General features: G+C 40.3%; 1 protein-coding gene across 1 annotated transcript in view; it reads right to left on the reverse strand.

The window, feature by feature from the left end:
- Positions 1–19969, reverse strand: part of UST (uronyl 2-sulfotransferase) — a 169662-nt gene that overhangs the window by 48401 nt on the left and 101292 nt on the right. The window contains exon 5 of the mRNA XM_065632722.1: positions 17023–17176. Within this exon, the coding sequence (XP_065488794.1) occupies positions 17023–17176 (154 nt within the window). The remainder of the gene's footprint in view (positions 1–17022; positions 17177–19969) is intronic.

Below are 19969 nucleotides of genomic sequence, written 5' to 3' on the forward strand. Positions count from 1 at the left end.
CTTTGCTGCTCCTACTGTCAGAAAACCTTTACTGCTGTCTGATGTGGAAACACCTTAATGTAACTTTTTGTCTTGATCTTGTTGAACACAATGAATAACTGAAGGACATCTGCTTCACAACGCATTTTTATTTGTCTAGAGATTTGCATTTCTCTACAGTATTTCCTTTTTAAGACCATCTTCTGGACTGTCTTCAACTTCTTACAAGTCCTAAACCAGAACACTTTCTGACTTGGGCTTTTTCAGCTCAGAGTAAAGCAGAAAAGACCCTGCTGGTGTCTCTGAACAAGAAAGCGCCATGGAGGGAATTAAGGAATAATTTAATGCGTCTGGCTCCTGAAGCCCAGTATCTTTTTTTTGACCTGAAATGCTGGATCCCAGAAATCATTTGTGCTACACATTTTTTAAAAACCAAATTGGAGAAGATACAGAGGAAATCATCATGCTACACTGCAGATCATCACCTCTCTTAATACACCACATCGTTAATGTTAAAAGACTCACTGTCCAGCCAAGCACATTATAATACTAAGACTCAGTGTATCCTGGATTGAGAGCAAGTCCTGCTCACAACTGAGCAGTGATACACACTACAGATTGCTCAGAATGAAAAATCATGCCACAAAACACACCATAGCAGATCTGGGATGCTTTCACATACAGAAAAGGGCCCTCTAGAGAGCATGTAAGTCAGGAGAAAAACAGTATTGAACTGACACGACAGTCAAGGATGCTTTAGAAAACATGGATAGTAGGAACAGAAGATTGCCAGAACCAGGTAGTAATAGATGACACTATAATGAAGAAGGGAAGAATCAACATCAGCAGAGAAAGTCGTGCCTCTCCAGTTTCCAACAGGTCTTTGATTCAGTCACTAAGGATGTGATAAACAGTCCTGTGTTCCTAAATACTCAGGGAAACAACAAACAAAAACAGAGGAGAAGCTGATAAAACACATGAAGCTAAGGAGATGAATAAAGTGGCTAGTTTTCTTAGTGCGTTGAGACACTAAGTAGGGTTGCACAGTATCAGTGCCAAAACATCTCTTATGCATTACAAAGAAGGGTTAACAGTGAAGTAGCGAATTTTTCAGGGAATCATAATGAGAGCAGATAAGAAATCTGACCTCAAGGAGTTATACAAGGGCCCTATACTTGCTGATTAGGCAATAAAATATTAAAAGAAATACAGTGCTGGTAAATGCGTAGGTCCTTGCAACAGGATACTCTGCATGACAAAGGTACAACTGGTTTTAAAACAAAAACCTAAAAGAATAATAATAATTAAAAAGGAAATTATAAAAGATATATTCATAGAAGAAAGGTTGATCTATGTGGAAGCAGTGTTTGTCTCAGGAAACTGGTAAGTTGAAGAATGTCAGGAGCTGAGAGGACACTGGAGGGGAAGCAACCCTTTAGCCTCTGCCCAGCCTGTACTGACTTCCCTGGCTGGGCAGGATGGTGCTCATGTCTCAGGAAAGGCTTAAAGCAGAAAGTTCACACCTTTACATATGACACAACATCATTTGCACAAATATCACAGGAGTTCAGTGTTTCAAAATATTGCTCCATTGCTACAATACAGAAACAGCTATTTTAATAAAAAGACATTTCTGTAGTTTACATTTTTCTCACGTTTTCTTTCCCCGGTCAAATGTTCTCATTCCTTTAAAGCTTGACTGCATGCACAGAAATTATGCTCAGCAGATTTTAGTAATATACATTTTTGAGGTCTGGGCTAACAGAAACACATTTAAGCTCTATGAATGCCACATCATCTTGAAGCTAGCATTATGCTATTTTTAGTAGAGGCCCACAAAAAATATTTCTAACAATACCAGAGTGTAAAAGAGGCCTATTAAAACAAGTATTAGAATTCTGGATGTTAAAAATGTCAGAGACAAGCAATCCATGAGCCAAACGGAAATTAATTTAATCGGCAATGAACATTAAATATTATTGTTCTTGTACATCCCACCAAGACAGAGGCAAAACAAACAAGAGAGATCATTCTATTTGCATATATTTTTACAGAATTTCAAATGAAAAGAATTAGGGAGGAAAATGCCTACTTTCTTCAATATAAGTCTTCAAATTAAAAGAGTATACACATGGAGAAGGAAAGATATGCCACAAGAAATCTAAAAAAATATTGCACGCTTCAGAAAAGCAGTGTTTCTTTTAATTATTAAACTTCTTTCATCTGCATCTGCTGCAAAATTTTAACTAGAGAAAATGAATACTGGCTAGCTGATGCATCTTCAAAGTTTTATTTCAATATACTGCTCAGTTATATTAATAGCTTAGACTATCTGTTGTCATGAATTCCAGTGATATAATTCCCTTTCAGTGATGCTAATGGGAGAGGGACTGTATGCAACAGCTTAGCAAAAAAAGAAAAAGAAACCTGCTGCTGAGCTCTCCATTAAGAAAGGAGAAAATATATGACAATAATAATGCAGTACAGGTTATAGATTTATTTGGTTTTGCCCATTGTTTTAAGTCAGATGATAACTCTTAAAAGCACAGTACTGACTTTTAGGAAAAAAAATAACTGGCTTCCTCTTAGCAGTAAGGTCTAAATATCTTTTACATCCCCTCCACCTACTACACTTGTGGTGGCACTTTACCATAAGCCTTTCGAATGGTGAGAAAAGAGCTAGAAGCGTGAGTTGTGTTCTAATTCTGCTTTCTTATCACCCTTTTCCCCAGCGTCACCTGGCTTTGAATCTCTCCCTTCATCTCTCAGGGCTGAAATGCAGAAGGAGCTGCAGAGCAGAGAACACCACCACACTGCTTCTGCTGGTGGCCTCCCTGCTGCTGCAGCTGGGGGTGGTTTCTGCTCTGCTGCCCCTATTTCCTTTCCCTAGTTATAAACTTCCCCGTGCTGAACAGTTCTAATGCTTTTCTGGAAAATTACTGATCCTCAGCATCATTCGCAGCACTGCCATTCCTCATGGCAGCCACAAAATGGAACAAATGTATCGATCCCACTTTTCAGTTTGACAAGACTATCACTGTATTGACAACTCTAAGTATTTAAACACTCCCAAAGTTATAAGGTTCAGAGGCATAATTGATGTTCCTATTTGCCTCGTTTTTAATTTTCTGAATCTTGAGTCATCTGCTGAAGTCCTTTCTACCACTGTGAAAAACAAAACCATGCCTTCCTCCCGCTATGGGAATCCAGAATCTTTCAATGCCCTCATCTCAGGTGCCAAGGCTTCAAAAAGCACAGCAAGTAATGAGATCAATTATAAGATCACGGAGGTTAATAACTCTGCTGGAAGGAGAAAAAAAAAGTGTAAAATCTGCTTCTTTTCTTCTTGTTTATCAAGGACATCATCTCTTTGGATTAGATTTTATTTTTTCCTTCAACAACTGATGAGCAGTTTAGTTTTGTTTGCTTCCTATTTTTCCTTTAAAGAGAACAGAAAATTAATTTTTTAAAAAAATCTCATTTAGCAGTCCATATTCACCATGGAAAGTTTCCTATTTGCCACCAGTTAGTAGATTTTTCCCCAAGAAAAAGGAAATTACTCCTGACAAGCTCAGTTATGAATAGTGGCTGGCTTTGCTTGGATTAAAGTTCATAGGAAAAAGTTGTGTTCAAGGTAACCTGACTAGACTGTGTTTCAATAATTCACTGAGCAGTAGGCAGCTTTGCTGAAACAATGGCATTCCATTTTCCAGACTCCAGAACAACAAATAATCAACTAAACACCCTTTGTTGCAGGTTTTTTTGGTGTTTTGTTTTTGATTTTATGTAAAGCAACTATAGTTACAAGGAACAGAAGAGCTTTGAAAATACTAGTCAACGAGGAAAAAAAAAAGAATGCTTAGAATAAAACCAGAAAAAGTGAACACTGCTTTTACTTCAAAGGAGAATTTCCCTATTTCGTTCATGGGCAATGTGTTTTCTCAACTGACAGAGAAGGTCTGCCAGTTATTCTGAAAGATGGAATTATACCTTTTCATTCAAGACAGGCCCCCACCACTCCCATGACAGCTCACAACCACACAAAGTCTTCAGCAAATTGGTGAGGGACACTTACATTTTTGAGTAAGGTTATTCTACTTTAAATAGTCATGTTAAGGAAAAAAAAAAAAAGCACATCTGAAACAGCTGATGCCTGTTTCTTGTGTTCTCATATTTCTTTGTCTAAATAAGCTGGAATCATAACAAAGACAAAAAGATGAGCTCCTGACAGCAATACCCTTCCTTACTTGACTGACTATTTGGAAACAATCGCCAAATGCCCCAAACCCCAACTCAATGTCAACAAATACAAGCTTGCAGTTTGTCACAGTCTATTCCCTCATGTTTTCTTCTGGCAACATCATCTCACCAAGTTATGCAAAGCTGCTTTTATACTTTTCTTTAGAATTCGAGTAAAATCCACCACAAAAAGGCTGAAGGAATCAGGGTGTGCATAGCTTTTTGAAGGACTCCTGTGAGCATATAACCCTCAGATGCCTGGGGTTATTTCCATTGGGTTTCCATCTCATTAAGGTGCCAAGACACCTTAGAGCATGTGGTTTGAATTCATCCTCGTCTCAGGTCACAGAAGCAATTAGTCTTCCCAAAGCTCCTGCACTAAGCAACTGTCTGGCAAAGAAGACAATCCATCGCCTCGTTGTCTGAAGTCCTTCATCCTTTCATATCCCCTCAGTAAAAAAATGGTAGGAGAGGACATCTAATACAAGCCTGGAACCTCCATACTAAAAAAGTTAATTTAACTGAAGCCATTAGTATGCTGATAACCTCATAATACAAATAACATTCTTGCAAAAAAAGAAACAAACAAACAAATACAAAACTCAAAGGAAAAAAAAGAAGAAAAACAAAAGCATCTGTAGCAGTACCCTTTATGCCATGACGGAAAATCTGCTTTCTGGAATATCTGACACCTGAAGAGAACTCATGTGGGAAAGCACACCAGCCACTTGCCAGGCAGGGCCAAGGAGCTGGAGAGAACATCCCAATCCAGTTGCCAACACAAACCTATGGCATTTGCTTGTTGTTTTGTAGGAACAGAAATGCACATTTCTATATCACAGGAGCATACTGAAGCAAACAGAGCACAACTAGACAGCCAGCACCTGTTCTTTGGAAAAACTATTCCCCAGTTCAGATCTGCTCATTCTGTAGTGAGACAGAATCAAAAACTAAATTTGCACCTTTGTGCTTCATTTTCCCTATTGTACAAAAGGTTCTTTATCTGCATGTGTGTAGTCAGTCAAGATTTGTAGTCAATTTTATTCTTAAATGAAGAGGAAAAATAAACGCTAGTCAGTGTGCAGTGCATTGTGTTCACAAAGTTGTGAAGCCAAGACCCTTAAAATTTAAATCTCTTCATTACACTCACTTACTACTAATGCTACATTGTCTTCATTCAACAAAGGAGGATGCTGATACTTGACACTGCAGAGAAACAGATGTGTGTCCTTCTCTACTCAAGGGAGAGGTGGAGAGAGCTGATCACAGTGGTGCTCTGGGGGGTGTGTTTTGCAAAGGGAAACACCCCCTGTCCTGACAGTTTCTAGTGTGATACTCAGGGTAAAGACTGTGTGGTCTGAAATAGGAACTGTGCCCTCTGAGAGGCCAAGTGAGTCTGAACAGTGGCTACAGAGGACCTGCGATCTCGCATGGTAATATTTTCATTCTTGAATAAGACATTCCTGCTGTGATTGTTGATATTAGTCCTTTTAATTCAAGTAGACTTCCTTTTTTTGTCCCTTCCTCCATTTAACTAGAAAGACCTGAAAAAATAGCAATATCATCCTGGAAAACACTGGGATCCCTGCACTGAGGATATGGATTTGACACTTCTACTCCCACCAGCAGCTCTCCCTCTTCTCTTCCCTTCTCTTTCCACTCCTCCAGTTCATTCTTGTTCTTCTTGGTCCTAAATTCACATGATATGCCCTAATTTGAAAGATTACACAGTCAAAACAAGCAGGGCTGGTATCTTTTCCATGGTGCTCCAGGCTGTTCTTTACTGAGAAGCCAAACCTTAACACCATAGTTTGACACTGTCCAAACAGACAGTACTGGATAGGTGTTGCCTCAGGAGAAGACTTATCGGTCACAGGCAGTAGTAGTTTTATTTACAGCTTGGGCAGACAACAATGTATCAGCTTTAGCATCTGAAAGAACCCTTGGCAGTGACACTTCAGCACCAGTACCTGCTGCAAAGTGGGTGCGGAGGCAGCTGAGACACTGTGCAGTGGCTGGGGAAGGCAACAAGGCAAGAAGCTATGGAGGCTTGGCCAGCCCTGCTCAGTGGTCTGGCTAAGAAGCACCTCCCACCTCCTCAGCATGGACATGTGTCCCAGCTGTGTCCCATGACACATTCAGGCACTCCTTGTGTGCCCTGGTTCCAGGGACATCAGCCTGGGTGCTGACCATAAAGGAGCATCCTGTGATCCAGCAGGCCCTGGGGTCCATGCGAGATGGGACCAGGTACAAGGTTTCACTTGGTTTGACTGAAAATGAGTTAATTTTCCTCATGCAGTTAGAAACCCTTCTTTTTCATAGCTAGCATGGTCATTATTTGAACTTAGTTTGAGAACAAGAGATAACAGCCCGGGACAGAGTTAATGTTTTTAATTGCTCTGGTATGAGAGCCAAGGACATTCTGAGCACCCTGCCCACAGGTGTGAGGCAACGAGGAAGGGGGACATGGATGGGGCAGAGCTTGACTGACATCCAGACTGATCAATAAGAGTATTCTACCCCATTAGCGTCATGCTTCATATTTAAGGAGAGCTGGGATCTTCTGGTTGCTCTCTCTTACTTCTTGACTTTCTTCTCTCTCTTTGTCAGAGCTGGGAGAGTTCTGTTTCGGACGTTCAGTTTGGCTTTTTGCCATCCTGCTCTTTTGCAGAGGCCTTGGGCCTTTCTGCCTTTTTCCTCTTTTCTCTCTCTGGGATTGGTTGTTGGGACCAGGTGTTGCTTCCTGGGACTGGCTGCTCAATGTGGACAGAGTTTGTGAGGAATTGCACTATCTTTTATATTTCATTTCTATTATATATATATATTTACTAGTAGTATATTAGTATGTTGTTATTTTATTGAACTGTGTTTATCTCAACCCAAGTTTCTCCCTTCCCTTTTGATTCACTCTCCTATTCGGGGGAGTGAGGAGGGGGGTGATCGAGTGGTGTTCGTGGTTGTATTGCTAGCTTGGGTTAAACCATGACAGTAGCCTAGAATAAACCCTGGAGACTTCAGAAGAACTAGGACAAACTAAGTCTTGAGTATGTCTGGGCACCAAATGTCCTTTTTTTCCTGCAACATGCCATCTCTGCTTCCATGTGGTTTCAAAATAAACTACTTTAGAGCCTTAAAAATACAGAATGCACAAGTGTGACCCAGTCATTCTGCAGTCAACAGAAGAGTCCACACCACTACCTAAAATTACATGATAGGAAAATATTTTATTGACGACAAACACCTAAAGCCCAGGAAAATCTTGGATACTTTTATAAAAACACTGCTATCCATCACCACGTCAGCCAAACACCAGGGGCAGGCAGTTCTCCTAACCTCACCACCCTGAATTCTCCCTACCATCCACCAGCTCAGAGCTTCAGCTTTGCTTTAGCTAATGAGTTATAGAGATCAGGATTTCACTTTATTTCACTTCACTGGCAATGCTGACAGCCAGAAAACTCATGTATAAACCACAAAAAGGAAAGAGGAAGGAGAATGACAGACAAGGAATAAAATGGGCTAATAAACTCAGTTTTATTCTCATGGGTTGTCAGTTCCTGCAGGATTTGACACCTACAGAGTGAATATCTGACTGCTTGAAATTACATTATCATGCCACAGCCTGAACATGTTCAATATATTGGCAGTAAGGGGATGGCTGCCTCTTTCTGCCCTTCCTCTATCAAGAGGACTAAAAGGTTCTGCCATTTCCTTCCCCATCACACTGCCAATAAAATAGTTTTCATTTAAGGTGGTTAGAGCATAAAGTAACAAGGAAGGGGAAACAGGTCTACTCCTAGCAAGGAGTGTACATAGAAGAGTGTTTTGCAGGGTTTTCTAGGGAAGGCTACCCTGATTTCATTAGACAAGTCTTCAAAACATTTTAAATTAAACATGAATAGAATACCAAACATTTCAAAAAGTCAGACTTCTGCTTCTAAATATACACACCCCTCCATATATGACTACATGATCTTTTAAAAACAGACTATGTGCTGGTCAATTTTAAAATTTATACTAACTGAAACGGAAATTGGAGGCACTCTTTTCTTCTGGATGATAAAACATTGCAGTTATAAAAATCATTCTGTTTCAACTTTAGACAAACAAAATATCAATCTATAATTAGTTTTACTTGATAACTGCTAAAGACTACTCCCCACCTTCACAATGCACAAAATGTTGGACTATGCACTGAAGATAACATTCACATCACAGAGATTCTCTTGTTTCTATTCATCTGCAATGGTTACTTGCCAGCTAATTGTCATTAAGTCATCACTTACTGGGAACCATTAAAGTGTCTCCTTAAATATGTCTTCCTGTTGCTTTCACATTAACAGAATACATGAGAACTGAAAATGCAAATACTCAAATCAAGACTTACAAAAATTATCAAAACACCTGAGACTCACCCATACTGAAACTACCGTACATCAAAATCAAGAAACTCTACTTTGTGGAGAGCATGCACTGAAAAAAATGCTTAAAGCCACTCTCTTCAGGATTTTCACATCTTCTGTTTTGGTACCTTTGCTATTAGCAGTTCATAAACTAAACTTGTAGATGAATTTTGTACTTGAAATGTATTTGTATCTTAGCTTTTTAAGATAAATTTGAGAATAGTCATGACAGTGTTAACAATCAAGAGCTTAAGCATCAGTTTGGAAGTTGCAAAAATTTCATTTGATGAGCAGAGCTGTAAGACATCGAAACCTTAGGCACTATGGCATGATACCCAAGAACACTCAATTGCTTTAAAGACAAGATACAATGCATTCAACTGGATATGTCTCTAATGTCTCATATAAATCACCTAGTAGTAGAATTCATTTGTAAGTATGTAATTATGAAGTTTGGTTTTGACTTACCCACAGCAGTCACTAATTTCAGAAAATCAGTATGGGTTATGAGGAACATCTACTGTATGCACAGGACCCATTTCTGGATACACCTGGGGCTCTGGCTATGCACTTACCAGAGATTTTCTGCTGAAGAGATCTTGCCTTCATCATTAATAACCTTTGAGGGCTACTTATTTACTATTTTAAAATAGAATAGAGCAGAGTAGAATAGAATATTTCACTTGGAAGAGGCCTACAACAACCATGTAGTCCAACTGCCTGAAAACTTCCAAGCTGGCCAAAAGTTAAAGCATGTTATTAAGGGCATTGTCCAAATGACCCTTAAACACTGACAAGATTGGGGCACCAATCACCTCTCTAGGAAGCCCATTCCATTGTTTGACGAACCCCTCTGTAAAGAAATGTTTCCTAAAATATTTCCTTTTTGAATACATATAAACTGTTACCCACAACGACGTTCAGCAAGGACTCCAACAGCTTAATTACATGTTGTCCAAACCATTGCATCTTTCTGCTCTTTCCTGGATCTGGCAACTGCCCATTTCATTTGAGATCTTCTAGGTCTTCCACTGAAACAACCCACAAGCAATCGTCCGTCATGCAACTTTTCCATGCCTCTTGCAAATCTGTCTTCTCGTATTCTTTCTCTTGTTTACTTCTTCCTCACCTGGAGTCCTAATCTTCATCATTCCTTGTATGGAAATTATTCCATCCTTTTATCACTGCTCCTCCTTGTTTCTGAGTATTTTCCAGTTCTTCCAAATCCCTTTCACAAATGAAAGAAGTCAAATGCAGCCACACTACATATTTATACAGAATGAGGTTCTCTGTTTTGTTCTCTGTTGCTTTTGTGTTTTTTTGAGTGCTACTGAGAACTGAGATGATGCTATGGTAGAACCATCCACCACACACACAAGATCTCACTCCTGCCTGGCAACAGTCCTCTGAGAACCCATTGTCTTCTATGTGAAATAAGGATTATTCCCCTCACCCCCCAAACCACTTTCCTGCGTTCACTGAAAGCAAGGCTGCCTTTTATCCCTGGGCTACACAATAATGCTCCTTTCTGTTCTTGTTTCAACCTCCAGAAATATATCTCCTGAAAACATAACATGGACGTACCCTCTTCTCTTATACAGTTTATGTGGCCTTAGAAGGCCAGCATCAATACGTTAGGCTCTTTGTTCTGCGTTTGGCTTTTTCCACTCTACAAACAATAACTTCCTATAGAGAAACTGGAGAAAACTAGTTCCCCAGGCTACCACAACACATAAAAACCAAAAAAGAACATCAAGAGCTATCCTGTATTCATGCTCAGAAAGGCATAACTAACAAGCTTGGCAGAATCACCATAAAAATGAAGATTCATAATTCTCAACTTACTTAAAACGTCTTTAAGCCAATTACTATATACACAAAGGTCTTAAATAACATATACTGCTTATTGGTGGTACTAAGACCCTGTAATAATGTTAAGTTTAAATAAGAGTGTAGGTACTTAGTGATTGAGACTCTGCTGTTACTTGGCTTCTGGTTTCTTGTGTATTTTCTAAACATTTGCAACAGCCATAAATTTTCAGACCAGTACAATGTTGCATGAAAAAAATACCTCAAGTTTTTACATTCTGAATGAAAATATTGTGGTTATCCTGCATCCTGCCTCCACTAAAAAGACAAGGAATGGTATTAATAAAATCCAGATCTTTTTATTTCTTTGTGATTAATATAAGTATGTATTATGAATTACAAGAAAGATTTTAGTGCTGCAATCTTAACCAATGGTATATTGCTTATTTACAAAGTGCAATTGGCTCAGACCAGTAAAGGAAAACAGATTAGGAAGGCATATTTTCTTGCTCTCGTATAATTGCATAAAGCTGCAATATTTGGAATGCAAACTCCACAGGGGAACATTAAAAAATATTGGTTTGTAAATTAAAGTCACTGAAAAGTAAATGTCTAGCCATGAAAACATTTCCTTTAATATTACATTTTATAAGTTGTTTAATCAGTCCCTCCTCCAGCTGAGGTCTGAAATATCATTAACTTTGTGGCTCAATAAATTATTAATACAAAATGGGAGAATCTAAGGGAAAGATGGTGCTTTAAAGCATAGACAGCAGATGAAGAGTTACAAAAACGGGCCAGAAATTTTGCTGTGGAGAGTTAATGCAGTAAAAGGGAACAGCTGGAGACTATTAAAAGCTCTCATTAGAGGGAAGAAGCAGCAAACTGTTCTGCTGGGGTCAGCTGACAGGTGGCTGCATTTCTGCCATGCCCTCCTGGCAGCCCCATCCCCGCCGCAGAGATTGATGTTACTGTGGGATCCCCCAAGCAGCTCCACTCCACATCAGGACACCTTGTGGGATGTCCAGCGATTGATTCAAAACATCTCAGCACCGACATATAACACAGGGAACACAATGACTACTGTATGTATGGGGGTAAGCTAGGGAAAACATTGAGGATGCATAAAATGTTTAGTCTCTTAAGTACAGCTCAGAACCCAGATACACTTTTTGATGTATATATTTAACTCCCTAATATCTGGTTTGTGCTGCACAGACATAGGCAAATAATTTTAACCTTTGGATGCCTCAGATTTCCAATCTTAACAATGTTAACCAAGTTCACTAGACCCTCCCCAAAAGTTCCAAGGTTCAATCAACAAACACACGTAGCCCTTTTGTGACGCCCTCAGCAGAAAAATCCCTTATAGACATGAACGCTCTTCTTCCTCCTCCACCAAACCAGCAGGCAGGCAACTCTACCACTGCCTTTTTTATATAGAAACACACAAAAGTAACAGTCAGGAGGGGAAGGTGTGGGCTCCATACCATGGTCTCTCCTGGAGGCCATGTCCCTGACAGACTGAAAAGCTCCACGAACTGCATCTAAAGTTGTGAAGGAGAAAGCTCAATGTGTTACTACTGATGACAATTCACAATACAATTAGCCATGGTTAAATACTTCTGTTATCCAGATAAAGACAGGAACCAAGACAGCTAGCTGCCAGAAGAAAACCAATGCAACTTGTAAAAGAATATTTTTCATTGTAGATAAAAATTTGGAGGTAAACATAATAAAATTGGCTAAGCATATTTAGTGAATATTCTTATGTTAATGAAAAATAATGTACTCACATAAATATAAATTCTCAAAAGTCAGGAATACAAAAAAAATTTCTATGGAGTTTAACCATTCAGCTTTTTCTATAATTTTGTTTGAACTTCATGAAATAACCTAAACAACATTAGTTTAAATATTTAGCAAGAAAAGCCAGTCTTTGCCACAAGAGAGGTCCCTACTGCAAGAAATTTGACTTGTAAGTTCCCTGTTGTCCTTCGAATTTTACTTCCCTCCTTTGCAGTAATCCTAAAACACTGTTAACAAGTATTTTAATGTTTAATTTAAAAGACAAAAGGACAGATGCTTCTTTATGGGATTACTTGCACGAGTAATCTTTAGTGTAACCAAGGCTGAATATTGTTAGAATATTTTTATTTTTAGCTGAAGAAAGCATATTTATTTTCAGAGGTGAAGCTGAAAGACTATGCTGAGCATGACAGAGATGTGGTGCAAACTCAACCACTAATTATAACGAAAATCTGAAACGTGCTATAAGAAGGTGAGAAATTAGTAATTTACTGAACGATCATTTTTTTACAGAAAACCTCTCTCTTCTGACAAATTAGCTCAAAGACATTTAGATCTTGCACTTGACTGAGTTAGGAACCATGCTATTCATGAGACTAATGCAGATCAGAATCGCATATAACCAGATTTCCTGCAATTCGGGCAACAATACACAGCCCACACTAGTTTCACACACTCCTTCAGCCTTAGCTTAGATCTAAGTTTTAGCAAGTATTAAGGAAAAGTGAAAACCCCATATATACCTTTTATATCTGAAGCCTCACACTGCACTTGTAATAAATACCAGGTAATTACTAACAAACCTTCTGGAAAGGACAATTTTAATATAAAGTTTTCAAATATTTATGGTAGTCCCTTTCTTTATCAGGAGTACTTGCTACCTTCTGCACTTTTAAGCCTTAAACTAAATAATCTGGTGCATATTTTTCTTCTGCTTGGTACCAGCTGTACTCACAGCTGCACTGATAAGGGGTTACTTGCTTTATTGAAGTGTATTTACTCGCAGTACTCTAGTTCAACCTCAAACACATTCACTATGATGGATTTAAATTAACTTATGTGAATTTACCTCATCTTACAGGACCATAAGATAGGGTGACTCTCACATGAATGTGCTTGAGACTCAACCTGAGGCACTCGCCACCATTTCAGACCATCACCTCTCTGCCATATTCCAAGCTAATGCATTGCCACTATTTATTTTGTGGAAGCTTGGAAGTGATCTCTTTAGGTGACTGACAGTAACTCACTCCAGCACAGAAAGCACTGGGTCAGGGCAAGGAACTGGCTGATCTGGGTGGAAAGTCTCACATGGCAGCAGCTGCCTCTGCCGTATCTGACTCGTGAATAAAGGGCTTGTTTTCTACCCTGGCTTTCAATTAAATTTTGGTAAACACAGACATTTAGTGAAACATTTAAGACAATTTATCTGACTCCTGAATGAAGAGGTTGTTTTCTCTGGAACAGAGTCAAAGCCTGAAGCTCTATTCAGAGAAAATTTCAAATGATCAGTGAACGGTGGAAATTTCTGTCTCCATTTCTGATCTTTGCAATGTCAGCGGTTCAGATTTAAGTTAAACAGTTCCCCCTTTTTTTCTTAAGAATCAGAATTGAGGAGAGTGAATGCCTCCATTAAGGATATAACAACACCATGGCCAAGCAGGAGTTCATCAGGCACAATACCTGATCTGCAAATGCTTCTCCTCCCTTAAGAGCTCACTTTATAGAGGTGCTGAGCTCCCACATTTTCACACTACAGTTTCTGACAGAAAAACACACACTGCCCATCAGCTTTTCAAGGGAGAGGGCCAGTGTTGGCAGCTATTGACCAAGGTGCCAGGATGGCCTGGAAAGGTTCCCAGTTGCCCACAACACCTTCCCAGAGGTGGGAAGGCAGGAACATCATGGTTGAGAAAAGCACAATTAGCCCCTAATATCCCAGTTTCAAAAGATGTATAATACACCTTTCTGAAGGCAAACCTGTCTGTCCCGGCAAAACAGAGGAGTTACATCTACAGCTTCTCCAGTCCGTTTTGTAAGCCCGTAAGTGCTGTCAACACAAGGCTCCTCATGCTCTTTGGCAATGAACTCAATGTTGTGGAGCAATCAGCAGTTTTGTATTTTCCTAGCTGTTGATCAGAGGCATGATGGAAAAGTAGAAGCTTCTTATATCCTTCTCCCACTTTCACATATCTGCTCACAGTCAGGCAACACCTCATCCCAGATTTCTTGGGTTTAATACCGTGATCAATACAGAAGAAACAAATACACTAAATTTAAGCTTATCCTTTAAATAGTCCCCTGTAAAAAAGCAATGCTTTATGGTGAGTTTTCAACTAAACAAAAAAAAAAAAATTAGAGAGGAATTGTGAAAGATATGAGGCCAGCAATCAGGCCAGTCATCAGTCCTGTTCTAAAGGGCCGTACTGGCTCATGCTCGGAGGCAAGAATGGCTGCTTACTTTCTTCACAGCTAGATCAGGCAATTGATTTAGCAGACTTCTGAGGTTACCATTCCGCAAAATCCATTACCTGAGTTTTAAAATGTATGCCAGCAGATTTCCTTGCACCACTCAGGAAGAGATTAAAATGCAGTCATGCAATATATTATGTGGTTGGATAGTACAAGTCTTAAAAATACTTAACATTTGGAATGAGGGGCTTTTGTTAAAATGAATTTCACTGGCAAGTAGCCTATACGTTACTGTGACAAGAGCAACTGCCCTCTTTGAGCAGTGCAAGTGACAGGCAAAATCTGCCAAGGAGGGATGGAGGACAGATTCCAAAAATGTTTCTAGGATTCTAATACTGAATTACCAATAGATAATAACAAAGTGAAAAAGCACAAATAGTTTTTATAAAGGATGCCGATGGTGCCTCAGACCAACAAACTGCTTTTTGACCAGAATGACTACTGTCCTCAGATGGCCACTTTTTATTTCCTTTTCATTTTAGCTTTCATACTGATTTGTGTATGTGGACGTGTGTGTGCATAGAAATAATTGATTTCTTAAAGAATATCCCAACGCAAACGAAAATGCAAGGTGGTTTCTATTAACTTTTAAACCAAAACGAACAACAGGAATTACAGCTATTCATTTCAGTTCTGCTTGAAGTAAAATTTCACTGCCTGTACACATCACATCTTAAACTGCACAGGCACTACTGGATTAATACCAGCTTTTACAGAGTCAGTCAGTCATGAGAGGTGCCAATCAATGCACGTTCCTCTTCAAATGAGAAGCAGAGGCACTCAGAATGAAGTACAGACTGTACCGCTCATTTTTAACACTTTCAAAAAAGAAAACATGACAGTGCTAAAAAAAATGAATGTAATAAAACATCCACCCTGCATTCATTTCTGCGACCCCCCTGTCCTGGTCACAGATGAGGAAGCAAAAGTCCATGCACACGACGTGCAAAGCTGTTGGGATTGCCTTCCAACTCTGCACACCAGGAGGTCGAAACCTGCTCAGCTGATGCAGGGACCTCTTCAGTATTTCTAGACACATAGCAAATAAGAAACCCTTTTCATCATTACTGAAATGAGTTTATATCCATATAGTAGACATCATTAAAGCTTAAGGCTATACATAGTTACACTGATACCCTCGCCCGTTCAGTTATTCATAATTATCTGTTCACAGGACTTTGCAGGACAAACAACAGTAGTAAAGTACAAAAGAAATGAACACAGCCCTGTCTTACGGAAAAATATCCAGCCCTCCTTGGATCCACCTGACCTCAGCTAGGACTGAAAGGTGTTGTGTGGCAGTCATTCAGAGCTGTGCTCTATGGCTCATCCACACCACACCTTGTACTCTACTGCCCCTGCAACACATCATCAAAACATCCTCTCTCTTTGGTCTCCAGAAGCCATAGCCCATTCTTGTTTTGACGTTACATCTGGCCTGAAACATCTCGGAGCAGACCATCAAGCTGTCCTGTCACCGCTGCGTGAACCTTCTGCAGGTTCAAGTGTGGCTGAAGGCTGAGTCCAATCAAACAGGATTTCCATTACAGAGAGAGTAAGAATTAATTCCACCATTTGTCTTCTTAGGGAGGTGTTGGTGTCCATGCAAAGAGACCAGTAGCAAACAAACCAACCACCTCCCTAGCTTCTGTGTTTCTATTCAGCTTGCATAGAACACCTACTGCCATGGGACCTTGGTCTGTGACAAAGGCTGACAGATGTTATGACAGTTCAGCAGTTGCGCAAAATTAAAACTTATGGTCAGCTTATCGAGCATTATTGCCGCCTTCCTAATCCAAAAAGGGAACAAAACCAAACCAAGAACTGAGATCAGAACCCTGGTATAAAGGACACTATGCACAACTTATCACCAAGAACATTAGAGGCTTGGGCTCACTGAGTTTCTCCCTTTCCCAATTTTCCTTTGAGGCTGCACAGTTACAGACATACTTTCAACCTAAAAATCTGTCTGAATATTCAAAGTGATAAATTTAGGCAGAATTATTATGCCTAACCACTACACAAACCACTATACAGTACAAATCCAATGCAGTGAGGGGACCGTAATTCGACGGTGGCAACCTGGGACTTGCTGTCAGCTTATACAAGATCAAACTGGATCACTGAATTCATCAGCAACACTCTACATACTAAAGCTGACCAAACTAAGGACCAGGCAAGACACAAACAGAGGAAAAAACGCAAGACGGAAGATTCCTCAGCCTCCCGCTTTTCAAGCATCCAGTTTGAACATCAGCATTATGTAATGACACTGGGAAATCAGTAATCAGAGCCTTTTGTTTTAACATACCAGATATCTTTCCTCCTGCCTCATGCTGGGGGTACGGATCATGTGATTCTGTTCCCCTCTCCAGTCTCCAAAACGTCGAAAAAAATAATTGGATAAAAATCGATTGACAGGATCTCTAATAATATTGATGTACACTGGCTGGTCTCCTCCAAACCTGGTGGGAAGAAAAACACGTGAATCTCATCAGAAGGTTCCACACAGGCACACGCATCCATCTTTCATCTGAATGTTTTCAATTTACTCTCTGCAGAAGTTCAGATTTTTTACAAGGTTAGGAGTGAAACTGAGAAGCTTACAACTAGCTACCAAAACTTTGTAAAAGCATGCAAGGTCTCTTTAGGATTAATCATAAGTATGATATCATATTGTGTACTGCAAACATTTTATTTTAAGACCGTTTTTTCCACTGTGTCAAAAGTTTGGTTTCTTGAGTTTTCTCCTTGCCGTTTTCAGATGAAGAACCTTCTGCAGCTGAATCTGAGGATGAGCATTTCTTCTTCTCCACACACGTTTCAAACCTGGAAAGTAATGTCCGAGCAAGCACCGCCTGACACCAATGGCCATAAGGCAGCCTTGGATCACCTTCACCTGGACAATGAGCATTGTAACATGGAGAGGATTTTGCAACATTCAGGTCTATTTCAAAATGCTTCCTTTGGATGAACTGACAGATATTCATGGAATTTCCATCTTTATGTTTGCTGGAACTTGTACAGACCTTCCTCCCTTCAGCCCCAGTCTGCACCGCTGGCTGGATTTGAAGTTATTTCAGGGTAATGCAATGCCCTATCCTTGTACTGCACTTCATGAAGATTATTTTTTAAAAAGTCAATATGAAAATTCCTACTTCAAAAAAGAAATTAAGTATCAATTTCAAGTACACACAAGTCCAAGGAAAATGAAAGGGTAAAACCAGCTGTGATCAGGCTCCACACAAAAGCAAAATACAGCAGAGGTACCTGCAATTTAGAGATGAGAAGATACCCTGTTTTCCCAAAAATAAGACTGACCCCGAAAACAAGCCGTGGCATGATTTTTTCAAGATTTTTGAGGATGCTTGAACTAGAAGCCCTATTCCAAAAATAAGCCCTAGTTACAGTTCATAAAAAAGTCAATTTAAATAGTGTCCAGGCAGCTAGTCATGTAAAATAGTAATAACTCTTGGAGCAAAAATGAATATAAGACCCTGTCTTATTTTCAGGGAAACAGGGTAAACCAGAGTAAGCTCATCAGCTCAACTTTACCCTCTTGTATGCCTCCTTCTGGTAGTTAATGACAAACATCTTCAGTTTAATAGGTAGGATACAAAAAGAGGAAAGGAGGAAAAGGGAGTTTGAGAAGGTCTGTGATGATACCATGTTTTCAGAGTGTTAAAATATTGACTGAATATTTTATGTCAATACATAGCAGCAGGAGAACAGGCCTAATGAAGAAAAAAAGGAAAGCTGCTTACACTCTTCCATGGTCAAAATTGAAGGATGGACACTTATGCTATGGAACAGACTTATGGACTACATATGCTGTGAGATAAAGCAGAAAATAAAACCTTTTTGGATTGAGAAGTTCATAGGATAAATTCAACTTGGAATTTGCCAGATTCAAGAACATTAAATCATTTTGGTTGGAAGAGACCCTCGAAGATCATCGAGTCCAATCGTTAATTTAACACTGTCACTAAATCATATCCCTGAGAACCTCATGTATGCATCTTTTAAACAACTCCAAGGATGGTGATTCAACCACTTCCCTGGGCAGCCTGTTCCAATGCCTGACAACCTTTTCCGTGAAGAATTTTTTCCTAATATCCAATCTAAACCTCCCTGGTACAACTTGAGGCCATTTCCTCTCATCATATTGCTCGTTACTTGGGAGAAGAGACCAACACCCTCCGTGCTACAACCTCCTTCCAGGTAGTTGTAGACAGCGATAAGGTTTCCCCTCAGCCTCCTTTTCTCCAGGCTAAATAGCCCCAGTTCCTCCAGCTGCTCCTCATAAGATTTGTGCTTCAGGCCCCTCACCAGCCTCATCGCCCTCCTCTGAACTCTCTCTAGTACCTCAATGCCTCTCCTGTAGTGAGTGGCCTGAAACTGAGCACAGTATTCAAGGTGGGGCCTCGCCTGTGCCAAGTACAGGGAGCCAATCACTTCTCTAGTCCTGCTGGCCACACTATTCCTGATCCAAGCCAGGATGCTGTTGGCCTTTTTGACCAGCTGGGCACACCGCTGGCTCATGTTCAGCCGGCTGTCAATCAACAGCCCCAGATCCCTTTCCACCAGGAAGCTTTCCAGCCACTCTTCCCCAAGCCTGTAGTGCTGCCTGGGGTTGTTGTGACCCAAGTGCAGGACCCGGCACTTGGCCTTGTTCATCCTCATACAATTGGCCTCAGCCCAATGATCCAGCCAGCCCAGATCCCTCTGTATGGCCCTCCTACCCTCCAGCAGATCAACACTCTCACCCAATTTGGTGTCATCTGCAAGCTTACTGAGAGTGCACTCAATCCCCTCGACCAGATCATTGATAAAGAGATTAAACAGAACTGGCCCCAAGACTGAGCCCTGGGGAACACCACTTGTGACCGGCTGCCAGCTGGATTTTACTCCATTCACCACAACTCTTTGGATCCAGCCCTCCAGCCAGTTCTTTATGCATCACAGAGTACATCCATCCAGGCCATGAGCTGCCAGCTTCTCCAGTAGAATGCTGTCAGACACGATGTCAAAGGCTTTACTGAAGTCTAAGTACATCCACAGCCTTTCCCTCATCCACTAAGCAGGTCACTTTGTCATAGAAGGAGATCAGGTTGGTCAAGCAGGACCTGCCTTTCATAAACCCATGCTGAGTGGGCCTGATCACTTGGTTGTCCTGTATGTGCCACATGATGGCAGTCAGGATGATCTTCATAACCTTCCCTGGCACCAAGGTCAGACTGACAGGCCTGTAATTCCCT

The sequence above is a fragment of the Caloenas nicobarica genome, chromosome 3 (assembly GCF_036013445.1).
Source record: "Caloenas nicobarica isolate bCalNic1 chromosome 3, bCalNic1.hap1, whole genome shotgun sequence".
In the NCBI taxonomy this organism is placed as follows: domain Eukaryota; kingdom Metazoa; phylum Chordata; class Aves; order Columbiformes; family Columbidae; genus Caloenas; species Caloenas nicobarica.